This window comes from Thamnophis elegans, chromosome 7, assembly GCF_009769535.1.
Source record: "Thamnophis elegans isolate rThaEle1 chromosome 7, rThaEle1.pri, whole genome shotgun sequence".
NCBI lineage: Eukaryota > Metazoa > Chordata > Lepidosauria > Squamata > Colubridae > Thamnophis > Thamnophis elegans.
Genome location: NC_045547.1, coordinates 38369460 through 38385680, shown reverse-complemented (window position 1 = coordinate 38385680; position 16221 = coordinate 38369460). Strand labels below are relative to the sequence as shown.

The window sequence follows — 16221 nt, the reverse complement described above, 5'->3', positions numbered from 1 at the left end:
TATAATATATATATATAACTTTAAGATGGCTTTAATGCCAGCTTTTAGAGAAACCGTTTTAAGATAATCTCTTTTGCTAAAATATATGAACTTTTTATTATGCTATAATGCAATCAACTCGGGGGACAATACCATCACTAAAAACATTTGTCTGTTGAAAATGTGAGTTTAATAGATATTTATCTTACATAAGAGCACAATACATACACCATATTCTATATAGAAATCCCAGATGATACTAGCACAGGTATGATGGGAAAATTATGGATCTCAATACTGTCCCCTGAACTACAAGACAGATATTGTCCCTGGCAACTGGCATTACATTGGCCACATTGAAAGCACAAAGATGAGAAGATAGTCAAGGCAAAGACATAGGGTAAGAAAAGGAAGTTTCCATGAAATGTGGAAGTGAGAAATGTGGTCAAAATATGCCCCTGTGGAAGTTTTTTTGCATCATAACATGATGGCTTTTTAAAAAAAAAATTCTATATTTCAAATTAAGAAATGGAGCAAAACCACAGTAATGTAAGGATTGCAGATAAAACCAGATTTAACAAAGCTAGCTGTAAAGATCTCAATTCACCATAATGTAGGATTTAATTCTATGCACAGGATCATTTTTTAAAGATGCAAATTATCTTTAAATGTATAGTCTGATACTCGATAATACTTAACACAAGACAGACAAGTTACATACACACCCAAAATTGCTGTTTGTTTTGCTAGCTTCCTGCTTTAGTGGTACTTTACACTGCATGTACATAACATCAATGATGCATCTAACCTATTTAAGTCTCTGATAAGCTACTACATTATCAAAGGCTTTTAAAAAACACAAAAACAAAAATATTATGAACACTAGTAAGGCATTAATACAAGTTGGGGAAAAATCCAAAATTATACTACAGCTTTTAGGTTGATGAAATCAGACAGTTTCAATCCAGCTTTGTTTTTTTAAAAAAAGCGATTGTCACAATTGAAAAGGGGAAAAAGAACACATCAAAACAAACTGTACAAAGGCAAAATAGAATAACAAAATATTTTACTAAAACATAAGATTTACAGAAGATTTTCCAGACAAGCCATACAAAATGGTCACAAGCTTTTTCTTGAAAGGAAGATTTTTACACTTGACAGCAGAATCACAATATTATTAGTGAATGGATGTTTAATGTTCCCATTTTTTTTCAAACAACCAAGCTTGTCCAGCTACAGCTAAGTTAGACTTGGCTAGAATATAACTGGTTAGCTGCTTTAACCAATGCAATTAGCATCACCATAAAAAAGGGAGGAAGAGCCCACACAATTAGAACAGAAAACCCCTGCAGCTAACCCTGACTACTTTCATTCACAGTGCTTACACTTAACTCATGATGGGAAAAAATCATTAAAAGCAGAGATGTGCTACTGCTTTTAAACAATTTCACAAACAATCCTGATGATACTTTTAGCCTCTGCTCATGCGGAACAGGAGTGAATTAGGACAAGACACAGATTTGCTAATGTGCATTTAAATCACCAAAGAACTGATGTCTGGGTTTTTATTCTGTAAAGTTTTCTAAGACTCTGTCCATTACGTGAAAACAAAAAAAAAGGAAGAGGTCTTGGTAGAACAGGAAAAAGTGATGCACACTAATTTAGAGCACATTTTAAATATTATTCATGGCATATAGCCTAGTCCATGCTCTGGCTGTAAAAAGAAAGGAAAAAAGATTATTAGTCAAAAAAGTAAGAGACACTGAAATTTAAATATATTCCCTTTGCTCCACTTATTTGATTTTTCTGAAAATCTGTTACAGTATTCTATCTATATTTGTGCCATGGGTTTCCTTTTTTATGACTTGATAGTGGCTTTTCCATATTGACATTAAGCATAGCAATAGTAATAGCAATAGCAGTTAGACTTATATACCGCTTCATAGGGCTTTCAGCCCTCTCTAAGCGGTTTACAGAGTCAGCATATTGCCCCCAACAACAATCCGGGTCCTCATTTTACCCACCTCGGAAGGATGGAAGGCTGAGTCAACCCTGAGCCGGTGAGATTTGAACAGCCAAACTGCAGAACTGCAGTCAGCTGAAGTAGCCTGCAGTGCTGCATTTAACCACTGCGCCACCTCGGCTCATGTGATAACTACTATCTGTTATGCAGTATTTATCATAATTAGTAGTGATCAGTGTGTCTCATTTGTGAACAAAAGCATACCATTTGGAAGAATAATTTATCTAATGTTTTTTTTCTGGTATACACAATATGCTTATTCAAGTAACCTTAACAAACTAGCTGGAAAGTAAACTTCAGCAATGGAGGGTACGGTAGGTAGAAATTATGCTTAATCAGATATTAGTCCTTCATTTAAAAAAGTTAACTGCTTGCATGCATATCTATAATCTAAAAATGTTTATAAAGCAAAAGCAAAAGAAAAGCAATGTGAAACACAGGCTAGGGCCATATTTTCTTCAAATCACCCACATCAGAAAGAGAAAGGGGGATGGTGGTGGTAGGTAGGTAGGTAGATAGGTAGGTAGGTATCTTGAAGAGAGGTACTAGGCCTAGAATGAAGATACAACACCTGTTTCTATGGCTTGGACTTCATTGGTCTTCCACTGCTCAGCTACATCATTTGCTAGTGGATCATCTGGGTTGGGTGCACTTAACAAAGCCTGGATTGATAGCAGAACTGTACGGATCTGCAAAGCTGGAGACCATTTATCTGAGGAAGCAAGTGAGAGGGTACTCAACAGCATTTCTAATAAAAACACTCTTTCTCCCACACCTCCCAACTTGGGAAATCACTGAAATAATTTCTGAATATCTTCACAATCTGCTAAAAGAAGCTATCATTGTAATAATGATTCCAAAATGCTTACCTTTCAAAATATCTAAACATATTCTTCCCAATTTGTCTACATTAGGATGATAAATTTTGGTCATGAAACGTACTTTCGGAGCTGCCATTGGATATTCTTCTGGAAGGAATAGTTCAAGTTTAAATGTCCCACCCTCAAAGGGGGAATCCTGTGGCCCTGCAATGACCACATGAAAATAACGTGCATTGCTTTCATCTGGTTCTGCCTTTATGCCAGGAACAGGTTCTGCCAGCAAACGCTGGGTTTCCTGAAAGAAGAAAAAACAGCAACACAGCAGTTGTTGGTAAGAGTTCATGCCTTGAAATGACACATGATTCAAGGATAAATGCTGCCATTTCCTTATCTCTTCCCTCTTCCACTGTAAATGCAGGGTAGTTTGTTGGAATAACTACTAAAATCTTGGCTCAGCTCAACTATCAAAACTTTTCTTAATGCTGTTTTCTTTCTTTGGGTCCAACTTTTTTGAAAAATTGAACAACAAACAAAAATTGAACAACCTTTTTTTCTATATTTGAGGTCTTCTGCTGCTGTAAACACCTGCTCAAATTGTCCTTGATCAACATTCTATATAAGACCCATGTAACCTTGCAGCTCTTGCTCTGGGTTCATCTGGGGGCATGAGGCCAGTGACTCACTGAAACCTGAAAGTCTTGGAACTAATAACATGATTGCTTGCACATTATCCAGTTGTTGTTATTTTGGAAATGAGTTTTCTACCACACTAGATGAAATTGAAAAACACTAGGTAGTGCTATCCTGCTTTTACTCGCCTGATTAACAGAAGAAATAATCAGAACCACCTTCTAATACAGTACTAACAATACTATTTTAACATGCATGGCTAAATATAAAAACTGCTTCATAAAAAAAACCTTTAGTTTGTTTGACAAATCAGGCACCAGTACGTCCTCAAATTTCTTATGTACTTCCAGATCTATTTGAAAAAAGATCTATTTGAAAAAAAAATACTGAGTTGAAAATTTGTTTAAATTTATAAAATTTCCATTTGCTGATATCTGTAAGTTTTCAGATATACTTTGAGAAAGCATAGAAACTGATTTTGCTAAACAAAATAAATAAAACAAGCTATTTATTTGTTTAATGGTGTCTATACAGATGATAGATAGATAGATAGATAGATGGATGGATGGATGGATGGATGGATGGATGGATAGATAGATAGATAGATAGATAGATAGATAGATAGATAGATAGATAGATAGATAGATAGATAAACTCTACATGACAATAAAGATTTAGTAGTGTTATGAAGCATAATGCCACCTCATTTACAGTATTGTATTTTTCCATGCTTGTGTCTGAAAGAACTACATCTCTTCCCTGAGATTCACAAATAATTTCTTGGTTTGCAAAGTAAAATATTCTTTTATTAAAGAAAAACGTTTACGTTTTAATTTCTCTGCTTCAATTTCATTAGAGAAAACTGATCTGTATCTAACAGTGAAAAAGTGTTTATTTTAAACCAAATGGATATTTTATCTTAAGATACCTGAATCCAGTTTTGTTTTTTTACTATCAGAGGAAAGAGATCTACAGCCTCTTTGACCATTGCAACTAGTTGAATACAGCACTTGTACTTGCTACACAATTTATACACTTACATACTGTTAATATACTAAGTATATGCAACACATTTCAACCTCTTAAAGAAATACATTAAGATTAATAGGTATATGGCATAATTCAGATTCGGAGCCACAAAGACAGAATACAAAATAGATGTATTTGTCAATGCCTCCTTAAAGAAACTGCATCTCCTCCTGAGTGCACAGAGTAATTGTGTGATTCCATGGAAATAACACATTTAAATTATAGAGCTATTCACATAGTATTACAAGATGTTCTGAGGCAGATATACCACCCTAACTAAAATGTGTATTTTCCTGAGTTGCATGAATGTTATAATGCCCTAAGAAAAGATACATTTATAAGGACATTCTGATGATGCATGGGCATCCATGACCATTCTGAGGCCACATCACATCATTAAGATTAAAATACCTTAAATGCTCCAATGCACTACACTCTTTTTCACAGGAATTCCTACTAAGATGGTTTGTCTTTCCTTTTCTTCCCTTCCTTTTCCTTAACTCATGCACAAGTTTCTGAGTTCACCCATTAAGGGGGAGTTTCTTTGGTTTCTTTAACTATGGCTCATTTACCAAGCCATTTCTGACTAGATTCTTATAACATGCTGTATCAGAGTAAGCAAACCTTATTTGGTTTAGTACAGTGTCTGAATCAAGACATTGTGTCCTTTTCTTTTACTGAGTGCCATCCAAAACTAAGATAAATCCTTTTCTTTACCTAAGAAGATTGGTCATTCTACAAGTATCTTATTATTCTCATAGTATTTTCTCAAGTTCAGTCCTATGTGGTTCAGAATACAAGCTGTTTATTTTTTATTATTATTTAATATATTTCTATGTCCATCAAATCCAGAGATTTGGACAGTTAACATCAAGTTTAAAAAGAGCTAAACACTAAAAAACACTCTTTTTTAATATTTTTTTAAAAAAATTAAAACAAATACAGCATCCTTCTTTACACGCTATAGAAAGTGTATCAGTTGGTTACCAAAAAAACTCATGCATCTCTTCCACAGTCAACAAACATAATTCATATTAACTTATATTTATACATGTCACCATCATTATATCTCCATTTTCATTTGACTATAATTGTTTAAGCGTCCTTCATCATAAAATATACCAAAATCATAACATTTCCCCCCTAATAATCAAAACTTTAATTGTATCTAACTTAGTTCTTCTATTATTATTATTATTATTATTATTATTATTATTATTATTATTGTATAATCCAAAGGGATTGCTAATTTTCCTTACATGGGTACCATTCAATATTCATATCCAATTATACTCATCATAACACTACACATTCTATACATTAGTAACATTATCAGTTATTTATTTAAGCTATATCTATTATCAATAAATTTCACTAAGTTTAACTAGTTTTAAATTATATTCTTCCATCTATCAACCTGCATCTTTCCAATAACAAAACAGTCTCATATCTTTTGCCATTTGTGGTGCCAATCTTCTAATTATCTTCTTGATCAGCTTTGTATAGACTTCTCTTAGCAACTCCTTGCTTGTAAGATCTCTCATATAATCTTGATGCCCTCTTTCTGTTTCTTTATTCAGTTTATCTTTAGTTTTTTTCTTCCTCTGTATCTTGCCCTCTGGAATAGATTTCCTCCCCATTTAATTCTTCTTTCAGTATTCCATTCTTTCCATTTTCAGGAACAAACCAATTACCATAAATATCAGCAGGTTTAATCTCTTTATATTCATTTTCCACTTTGATTTTTTGAGTTTCAATCACCCCGTTTTGCATTTGATAAACATCCTCAATTTTTTCATCATATTTTATTGTTATGTGTTTTAAGTATTCCAGTTTTTTCTCTATTCTTTCATATATATTTGATAATTTCTGTATTTCTGAAAGTATCTTTTGCAAATTTGAGACTTCTATTTTCTTTTGAAGTTGTGAAATTCTAACAAACACAGCTGCTCTAGCTTGGAAGGTTAATAAAATTAAAGCATAAATTCACAAAAAATGTTGCTTCCACTTTTTCTGATTAGAAATATACTTGAAAGGGACATCTGTGTGCTTCCCTTCTTATCACTCTCTGTAGCCAAGCAGTAAAACCTTGTGATGCCAAGTCAAAACAATCCGTGAAGAAGAAAAAAAGTGTTCCGTTTTCAATACACAAAGCTCCGATCTACAAAACCTCCCAGCCTCCAAGCAGCGGTAACATTGTTAAAGTTTCCTTTTGTATCTTTTTTGTATTTCAAGTTAGAAAAAAGAGTCCAATCTTAAAATGAATTAGAAAAATACCCACAGCAATGAAAGAGGAAGACTTTAGTCTATAAGTTACAGAGAACAATAAAGAAAAAGTAGAAGAAAACTTAATCCACCCATTTCAAAAGGCTTGCATAAATTCCATCCATGATGATAGCATTTAAAAAGTAAGATAGCCACTGTCCAAAACCATTCCAAATTTAATTCCGCCACTTGATTTTTCTATTCTTCAACTTAAATTTTTAAGTTTTTACAGGCAGTCGCTTTTTAAAACAATAAAAGTTCTACCACCAGAAACACTTTCTCTTTCCGTATCCTTCCGTTTTGGAGCCGCCCCGACTTTGTCAGTCATGGCTGGATTTTTTTCGCCGACTTGAAGAACTTCTCTTGCTTCTTTCAGGGATCTTGCGATATCCCTGAGATCAGCAAGACGTATTCTTCCTGTACATCGTCTCTTCAGGATGGTTTAGGTCCATTTGGACCACCCAGCGGCAAAAGTATTGGCTGCGGTCTCAGAGCATTGAGATCGCACGACCATATCGTCGCAACGTTGGCTCCTCCCCAACACTCTCTCTTTTTATGACCCCATAATCCCTTAATTTAGGGTAGAATCAGGGCAAATAATCAAAACAAGAATAATTTAAAAACCCATACTCCAATAAATGCCAATATCTTACAGAATAGACTTATTCAACACCTGGCCAAAATGGTCAAGGAATACAAATCTTGGGGGGGGGGGGGGAATGTATAATATAGGAGCTGCCAAGGAAAATGCATATCTCCTGGGTCCCAAGAGATGGCACTGTTTCATGGAGCATATAAACATCTATAGATTTTATGTGACAGCAGAAACAACCAAAGATAAGGGGATAAGCTGGTCCTTTGCCTAAAAGGGCTTTTATCACTAGAATCCTAAATTGTACCCAGGAGCCTAGTGGAAGTCAGTGCATCTTACAAAGGAATGAAGTTACATGAGTGCACCATGATGTGCCTCTAACTGCCTACACTACTGCATTCTGGAACAGTGATAGCTTCTAAATAGCATTCAAAGACACACCCATGAACAGAACACTGCAAGAATTCAAATGGAAGGTCACCAAGGCACAAGTGACCATGGATATTAATCCAAACGTATTTATTTTATATGCCAGCCATCTCATGTAAAATAACTCTGGGCAGCCCAATTGGTGCACAAAATGGATTTGTGCAATGGACCTCCTCACCACTGTTCTGCAAGTGGAAAAGTCCAAAAGGACCCCAGGTTGTGCACTGGTTTCTCTAGGGAGCGTTATCTCATTCAGTACTAAAGACGGAATGTCCTCAAATAAGGGGATAGGAGTCGACAACCCAGATCCTGTTTTTCCTCATCCGGATCCCCATATCCTAGATATTGTGAGAACCTTGAGCAGTTGATTGGCCCAGGATAGCAATGTATAGTTGTATAACCAGCATATTGATAATACCTAATACCATGCTGACCAATGATATTAAGCAGTGGCTTGATGTAGGTATAAAATAGGAGTGGGGATAGGGTCTAGAACTAGATTTTTCTCCCCACTAACTGAAACTACCCCAGGAGGAGAACTGCCACAATAACATGCTGCCCACTAAAACTAGTCCAGAAGATATAATTGAGGGTATCAAACTACTGAGAGATCCAGGAAGACCTGGATAAATGTATTTTTCCACTCCAGTCTTTTGAAAAATTACCAACAAATGTGATCAAACCTAACTCGTTATCCAGGTCTGAATCTTTATCGAAAAGCAAGATTAACTTGCTTTCACCAATTTAAAATTAGCCACCTTCACCTTGCAACTCAGCTATCGTCTCAGCACTTTCGCTATAATAGGAAGATTACAGACAGAATGAAAATTGTCCAGGACCATTAGACCAGCAATGGTTCATTGAGGGAAAGGATTCTTTAGGAGTTGGCAGGACCCCTTCCTCCCTCAGAAATGGGTTCACCATTATCTGGATTTAATTATATATTGTCTCCCAGACAACCTTAATCAACTGTAAGGAACCTGCATATACGACATGGCCTGGTCTATTTTCTCAAGACAAGTGATAACCAAGCCAGATTGTGCCTTAGTCAACTTCATACAACTTGATATCCAGAGTTCAACTCAGAGCCTTCACGTGGCCTTATAGATGTTCCCTTAGCACCATTTTACACAGATCAGGTCATTTTGAAAAGGCTGCCAGCCTTGTAGATGCAGTAAGAATGAAAAAATATTTTTTCTTGCATTCTTATTCCAAGGTAATCCCTAATAAAGGCTTTTACCATTATTATACTATATTTATTTAATATCCGAATCTATGGACATTAACTATCTATGTTAGAACTCCATGGACAAAAATACCTTTTAACTGCCTAATATAATCCTTTAGTCTTTCTCACCACCATTTGTCACTTGATCTCTTCTTTCCATGCCTCTTTGTAATTTTTAAAGAACTATTATTAGATCTCAGTCAGGAGTCAAGAACTTGATTATCAAATACTGTCATACATGGTAGTCACAGCTGCAGATCTTATTTCCTGATCAATCATTAGTTCTTTTTACATCTCCTTTAATTCTGTCTGATTCTTAGTTCTGCATATCTTTAGAGTCACTGAAGCATTTCCAGTTACTGGAGTTCCTCCTAATACATTCAGAAAAATATCTGAAAATAATATTTTCTATTTATTGAAATATGTGTCAATATTATCAATCAATTATCTTATTCTGATTGTAGCATAGTGATGTTTGAGGCATCTTAAAACTTATTTTGTCATATCTATATTATTTATTTCATACACATTATTTAACAAATAATCTGATCAGAGATTTAAAATAAAAGTTAAGAAGCTACCTACAGATTAGGAAATGTTTATTATCTCCAAATGTTAGTGAAGTTCCCATTCTCTCTTAATATTGGCCATCCTAGTTAAGCTTGTTAGAAACTGGATGAATAATATGTGGAAGGCATAATATAGCCTATCAATTTAAAATATAATATCAGATAAAACAATTGTTAATGAATCCAAAGATTCTAGATATATATTTATAAAAATACTATATCTATTATAAAAAAGGATAAAGACACCTGAAGACCACTTCTTTAAAACTTCCAATTTAACATACCGAATCATATTTATAGAACCGATTTTTCAAAAGCACTTTTGTTACTTTATTGATGCAGGCATTAAATTGCTGCCAGTGGTACAGAACAAATTTACAAACTGCTACTGGTCCAGAAATGATTGTACTGCAGTGCACTGTCACAGTGAGAATATAGCAGTAAAAATCAGAAAAAAAGTTTGTCATTATAAATATGCAAGAGTTCTGGAAAATTTTAACAGCACATTATCTGACAGTCATACAATATTAAGTGGCCATCAAGCCCATCCTAAAATCCCAATTAAATAAGTCCCATCAGTTATATAGATTATATTTGAACATACTGAATATAGGGCAAATCCAACACTTCTTTGTATAATTAGTTCCAAACAACTGCATTTTTTCTTGTAATATTTAATGGGAATTTGCTATCCTGTAGTTTACATTCATTATTCTTTGTCATAGCCACCCCAATTTTCTATTACAAAATATATATTTTTTTCAACCTCTTTTCACAAAACTTTGTTCTAGTCCTTCGATTATTCCTCCTGTTGTCCTCTGAATCTGTTCTACTTTTTCTGAAACTTTTTTAGAGCACGGCAAACCATGCAGTACATAGTACAAGTACTTCTCAATTTACAACCACAATTGAGCCCAAAATTTATGTTAAGTGAGAAATGCATTAAGGGAGTTTTGCCCCATTTCACGACTTTTCTTTCCAGACTTGTTAAATGAATCACTGCAGTTGTTAAGTGAATCTGGTTTCCCCATTGACCTTCTCAGGTGGTCACAAAAAGGAATCAAGTGACTCTGGGACCCTGAAACTGTCATAAATGTGAATCAGTTGTGAAGCATCTTAATGTAAATCACGTGACCATGGGGATGCTACAACAGTCATAAGTGTGAAAAATGGTCATAAGGCACTTTTTTCATTGTAACTTTGGTCACTAAATGAACTGTTGTAAGTCGACTCAAAGCAGATCCAACCAAAACAGAATAAAGAGAACTATTATCCCTGTAATTTGAAGGACATAATTCTGTTGATTCAACCTAAAACTGCATTTGCCTTTTTCTGTAGACATATCAAAACGCCCACAATATTATTTGTAATTAATAATTATTCCAAGGTTATTGATTATTGTTTCCTAAATGAAAGCACCACAATTACCTCTTCTGAATTTTGTCAATTTTGTGAAAGCAAGATATGTCATTTTAAAGCATTCCAATTATCTACTAAAGGGGAAAAAAGATATCTGGCAAGACTAGTCCCTTGGAAATATTATTGTAACTTCTGGTCATTATTACCGCTTAGTTTTCAAGATGTTTACAAACCAACTTCTTTAACCTTTGCTCTTGAATTGTCCAGACCAACACATAAAACTAATATATTTGTTGGCTGGATCATTTTTACAACAAAGACACAGTATTCCATCATATCTTTCTCCTTATTCTCAATGTAGGGCATGAAAGATTTTGACACTACTTTTAGTTTTGGGAATGTGACGCCAGAAAGAGAATTGAGATAGAAGCACTTGAGAAAAGTAGCAACAAATATGAGCCAGTTTAAAGAACATATAAATACTGATGGAGCCCATGGTACATTCATATTTTCCCTTTTCTTTCTTTTGCTAGGGTGAGCTAGATGCTTGTTTCTACAGTAAAAAAATGCCTTTTTTTTTACATCTCCTAGGGAGCATTACTGCCTAGGGGAATTGAAGTAGTGCATTTTTGGTGGACTGACACAATTCCTTCTGGGCAAGATTGTTCTGATTTTTGAAAACTAGTCAGCTGCAATCCTTAATACATCTGCAGATCATGATGATAAGATAGGAATTATAGCCAAAATGGGACATTTGAAGAAATACACATGGCGATCTAAAACTCTAAAGCCAAGGTGGCGCAGTGGTTAAATGCAGCACTGCAGGCTACTGCTAGATCAGCAGTTCAGCGGTTCAAATCTCACCGGCTCAGGGTTGACTCAGCCTTCCATCCTTCCGAGGTGGGTAAAATGAGGACCCAGATTGTTGGGGGCAATATGCTGACTCTCTGTAAACCGCTTAGAGAGGGCTGAAAGCCCTATGAAGCGGTATATAAGTCTACTGCTATTGCTATTGCTCTGGATCTATCTATTCTGTTTAGTTAAATTGTGACTATTAATCTGGTATCCAATTTGTGCTGATGCCTCTTTAACTAACCCTCAAATTTGAGTGAAAGGAAGATACTTTCCTAACCCCAATAAAACACTAAATTCATGTCATGAAAATTGGTCTAGACCACAGGTGTCAAACTCATGGCGTCACATTGCTATCACATGACATTTTGTGACATTTTCCCCATTTGGGGAGCTGGGGTGGGCATGGCCTGAGCATGATGCATCTGGCCCACGGACTGCCAGTTTGACACCCCTGTTCTAGGCACAGAGATTATGATGATGATGCTTGACTAGATATCACACATTTTTTTTCTTGGTAGAGAGCAATGTGTAAAGTTATGGCACTAAGGAATGTTACTTCATGCAGGGAGTTCCAAGCTGACTCACATAAAAGTTCAATCAGGGCTCAGGTTATGACTTGAAATACTAGCTGAAAGCCCCACAACAGATACTTCTGGATAGCTGTTAATCTTAACAGGGATCCCTCTCACTTAGGAATCTCTTGATGATGCCAAGAAAGGTTCAAGGCTTCCTGGCAACAGGACTAAAGGGAAGGCAGATACTTATGCAAGATCCCAATTTATAGAAAGGTCAGGATCTGGCGAATGGAGACTGATATTGGTGATATTATTTTTAACCTGTCTGCATATAGCTTGCAATATGAACAACTAGTATACACAAATAGAAGTTCTTTAGAATGCTAGGGTGGATTAGATGGTTTTGCTATTGTACTGCAGGTTAACAAAATGTTCACTCAATTTCCATACATTTGGCTACTAACCAACTAGGTTCTAGGTAGGTGAATTCTCTTGGATGATCCCATTGCTAAAATGTGAAAGTTTTACAGAGTCTGAGTAGCAGGGATTTATGAACCAAATGAGTGTTATTCATATCAACACCATTCTCAGATATTACAACAGACTTAGGAGCCTAGTGGAACAAGGATTATATCATAGAGCCAGGTGGTGCTAAAGGAAATATCTTTGTCTATTCTCTAAGAAAAGAATGTAATAAATCATTCTTATATTTGGTAGCTGTTGCTCAGAGGTCCATTCCTTTTGTGAGGAGACATTTTTCTCCTCCAGCTGTTTCCAAGATTTATCTACGATAGTACATAATTATCTGCAGGTTTGCATAATCAATGGCTAATAACTAAATGTAATTTTGAAATGCCAATGTAGTGATTCCAAATAACACCTGTATATGAATAGTTTGATTAAGTAAGACAAATCTACCAAAAAGTAAACCCAACCCTTTCAACCCTGATGCTTCTCAGTTTGGATTAGAACTATTATGTTGTTTCATTATTGTGATAATAGAGATATTTACCTGCTTGATCATTTCAAAGGCTTTTTTATTTCAACATTCCATTTCCAAAATGATCAACAAGAAAGCTACAGGAAAGACATTAGAGCAAATAGATTTGGCTTGGTGTTGCTCCTTTAGTAATATTGAAGATTATGAATTAGTTTTATAAGTTACCAGTTAAAAGAAATTTACTGTTGATAAACAGTTGCAGTTTTAACTGGTGTTTTACTGCAATGAAGAGAATTTCATCACTAAAGCTGATCCTTCCCAGAAAAGCCATTCTAAAATACAAACCAATTAATTGTATGTATCATGTTGGAGAAAGCCATAACACTGCAATGTGTTAAAGATTTTAGTATAAGTTATCAAAGTACATTATCATTTGTATGTGTGTATTATGTGTGTGCATAGTTCCTATAACCACCAGTAAAATTATACTATTAAATTTCTAATTATATTTATCAAACAGCTGTGAAGAGGAAGGAAAAGTGAACAACTTCCACCAGCCAAGGGTGGAAGTAACTTCTCATACATCATCTGCCTTGCTTCCTTCAGCATAATTGGGTCTCTGGGGAATCCATTCTGGCCCTATCCACCAGTAGAAATGCATCTTTCAGCAAAATCATCTACACCCCTCTTAGCTAGAGAACTTGTAAGTGCTCTGTTAACACTGGAACAGATTTAGATAAATATTCAAAACAAAACAAAATGCTACAAATGACAAAATACATATAGAAGACTGACAATTTGTAAGTGGATTTATTTTAAATCAAGTGCTTAACAGTTAATTCACCTTCATTCCATGATTTTAAAACTATACATTAAATTCTGCAGAAAGTGAATTATGCCACACATAGAGGCATCAAGAATCTGCCATAAGATGCATGCATTCAAATGAAAATATTTTAGCTTCTATCCAAATCTGGATTTACTCAAACAAAAACACAGGAGGTGGGGAAAGGAGCTGCAAGGCAATTTGGCAAGCGGTGAAAGGACAATTCCTTAAGGAGGTACTCATGAGTCATCGTTAAACTGACCATCTCCTTCCTCCTCGTGGGAAGGGAGAGCACGCTCACTTCTCCCCGGATTAGCTGTTTGTCGGAAAGAAAAGAGCAGAATTATTTCGGCGGCGAATATAGAGGCTGCACATCAGAGCTCTGGGGCTTATTCAGCTGAGCCGTTTCCACCCGCCTGCCGGCCCGGCCCCAGGTCAAACATCTCTAGCCTGTTGCCCCATCAAAACGCCTCCCTCTTCGGCCGCAGAGTAAACCAAGGAGCGGGAAGGGCGAGGCGGGACTGAGGGGCGGGTGGACCGCGCGGTGAAGGTCCGGAAGAGGTGGCGGCCGGAGAGGGAGGGGGCTCGTACACGCCTCCCCGCCTGAAATTTCCATTCATTCACGGCAGCCTGGGGTGCCGAGGCCTCGCCCGCGGCGCTCCTTGCATCCGTCACGCACCCACCAGCCGTCGCTCCTTTGCACATCTACGCGCACGCTAGCAAGAGAGCGCGCGCCTCGAATGGCGGTAGCCGCTCCTGCCGCCGGTCCCTCGCCCCCCTCCCCCTGCAGCAGCAGTAGCAGCAGAGTGACACCCCTGCCTGTCTCTCTCACCGGAAACGCCGCGCCCCCGAAGCATTTGCTCCAGGCTCTCCCGGCCACGAGCGACTGCGGGGCCTGCCTCCAGCTGCCCGCAGGGGAAGGAAAGGGAGAAGAGGGAACAGACAAGAGGAGAAGTAAAGCGGGTACCTTAATGATCCTGCGGGGCAACCCGGCCATCTTGTCTTATCAGGATATAGTCTCCACTGGACCTCGACTCCGCTCGGGGCTTGCGCGCTACCGGAAGGAGCCCGTGAATCACTTCCCGTAACGTCACCGCAGCACCTCCGGGGGCAAGCTGGGAAGTGTAGTGTCGATTGCTAGCAAGAGAGGATGAATGAACCGATGGTTTCCTCAGCGGGAGGACTCTAGAAGGTGCGCCTCTTAATCTCCCTTAAAGATGAGAACCATCGAGGCGTCTCTCTTTGCCCGAGAAAGGCCTGTTGCCTGAGGCAAAGCAGCAAAATTCTCATCCCAATGAGGGTGGTTTTTTTTTGCCTGAGATAAAACCATGATTGTTTAACCGTTATTTGCTGAATCAATTAAAGTTGGCTGGCAATAATAATAGTAGTAGTAGTGATGATGATGATGATGATGATGATGATGATGATGATAACAACAACAACGAATTGAAGATAAACAGCAAGAAAAAATCACAAAGTACCGGGACTTGCAAATTGAAGTTGAGCGACTGTGGAAAAAGAAATTGTTTGTTGTCCTGATTGTAATTGGAGCCCTTGGAGTAATACCCAAAGGTCTACCTTGCTATTTGGAAATTCTAAATTTACCTGACTTGAACATAAGGTCCTTGGTTAGGACTCAAGCTGTTGAGCTACCAACCAGCCCCAAAGGCTGTGAATCTCACCAACGATTAACCAAATAATAATAATAATAATAATAATAATAATAATAACAACAATAATAATTCTTTATTGTCAGTGCACAACATATGTACAATGAGATTGGTTGAGCTCCCTCAGTACATCTCCCCAACATAATACAGCGCAGTGAAGACAAAAAAGAAAAAAAGAAAATATCCCTAAACCAATAAATCATATTAACAAACACTCAGTCCCATTACACCAGTGTGAACATGTTATACGTTGCACCGGCCCTGCAAGTCCATCGTAACTTGATGTTCTTTCACATTCAGGAGTCTGACAGCCCAAAAGAATACACAAAAGAATAAAAAACTAAACAAAGTTTAGCATTGCCAATTTCCTTTAGGTGGAACAGTACGTAATCATCAAAAAAGTAAACATGTTAATATGGCTCGTGGGGGAAATATTAAATGTGGTTTTTTAAAATTAGTTAATACAGTGTTAAGCAGTGTATTTTAAGTTT

The 16221-nt window shown here is 36.7% G+C and overlaps 1 protein-coding gene across 1 annotated transcript; it reads right to left on the bottom strand.

The window, feature by feature from the left end:
- Positions 1 to 480: 480 nt before the first annotated feature.
- UBE2N (ubiquitin conjugating enzyme E2 N) lies at positions 481 to 15134 on the bottom strand. The gene is made up of 4 exons (XM_032221480.1): positions 15028 to 15134; positions 2872 to 3118; positions 2574 to 2714; positions 481 to 1693 (listed from the first exon to the last, which is right to left on the bottom strand). The coding sequence occupies exons 1-4, from the start codon at positions 15055 to 15057 to the stop codon at positions 1653 to 1655; spliced, it is 459 nt and encodes a 152-aa protein (XP_032077371.1). The 5' UTR covers positions 15058 to 15134; the 3' UTR covers positions 481 to 1652.
- Between the last annotated feature and the right edge of the window lie 1087 nt (positions 15135 to 16221).

Bases quoted from the DNA above. Each gene is read 5' to 3' on its own strand.
- UBE2N (XM_032221480.1), bottom strand. From the start codon at position 15,057: ATGGCCGGGTTGCCCCGCAGGATCATTAAG. The intron at 2,715-2,871 runs GTAAGCATTTTG...TTGCTTCCTCAG, and splicing joins ATGTTTAGATATTTTGAAAG to ATAAATGGTCTCCAGCTTTG. The intron at 1,694-2,573 runs GTGTTGTATCTT...TTCTTTTTACAG, and splicing joins AGTCCAAGCCATAGAAACAG to CCAGAGCATGGACTAGGCTA.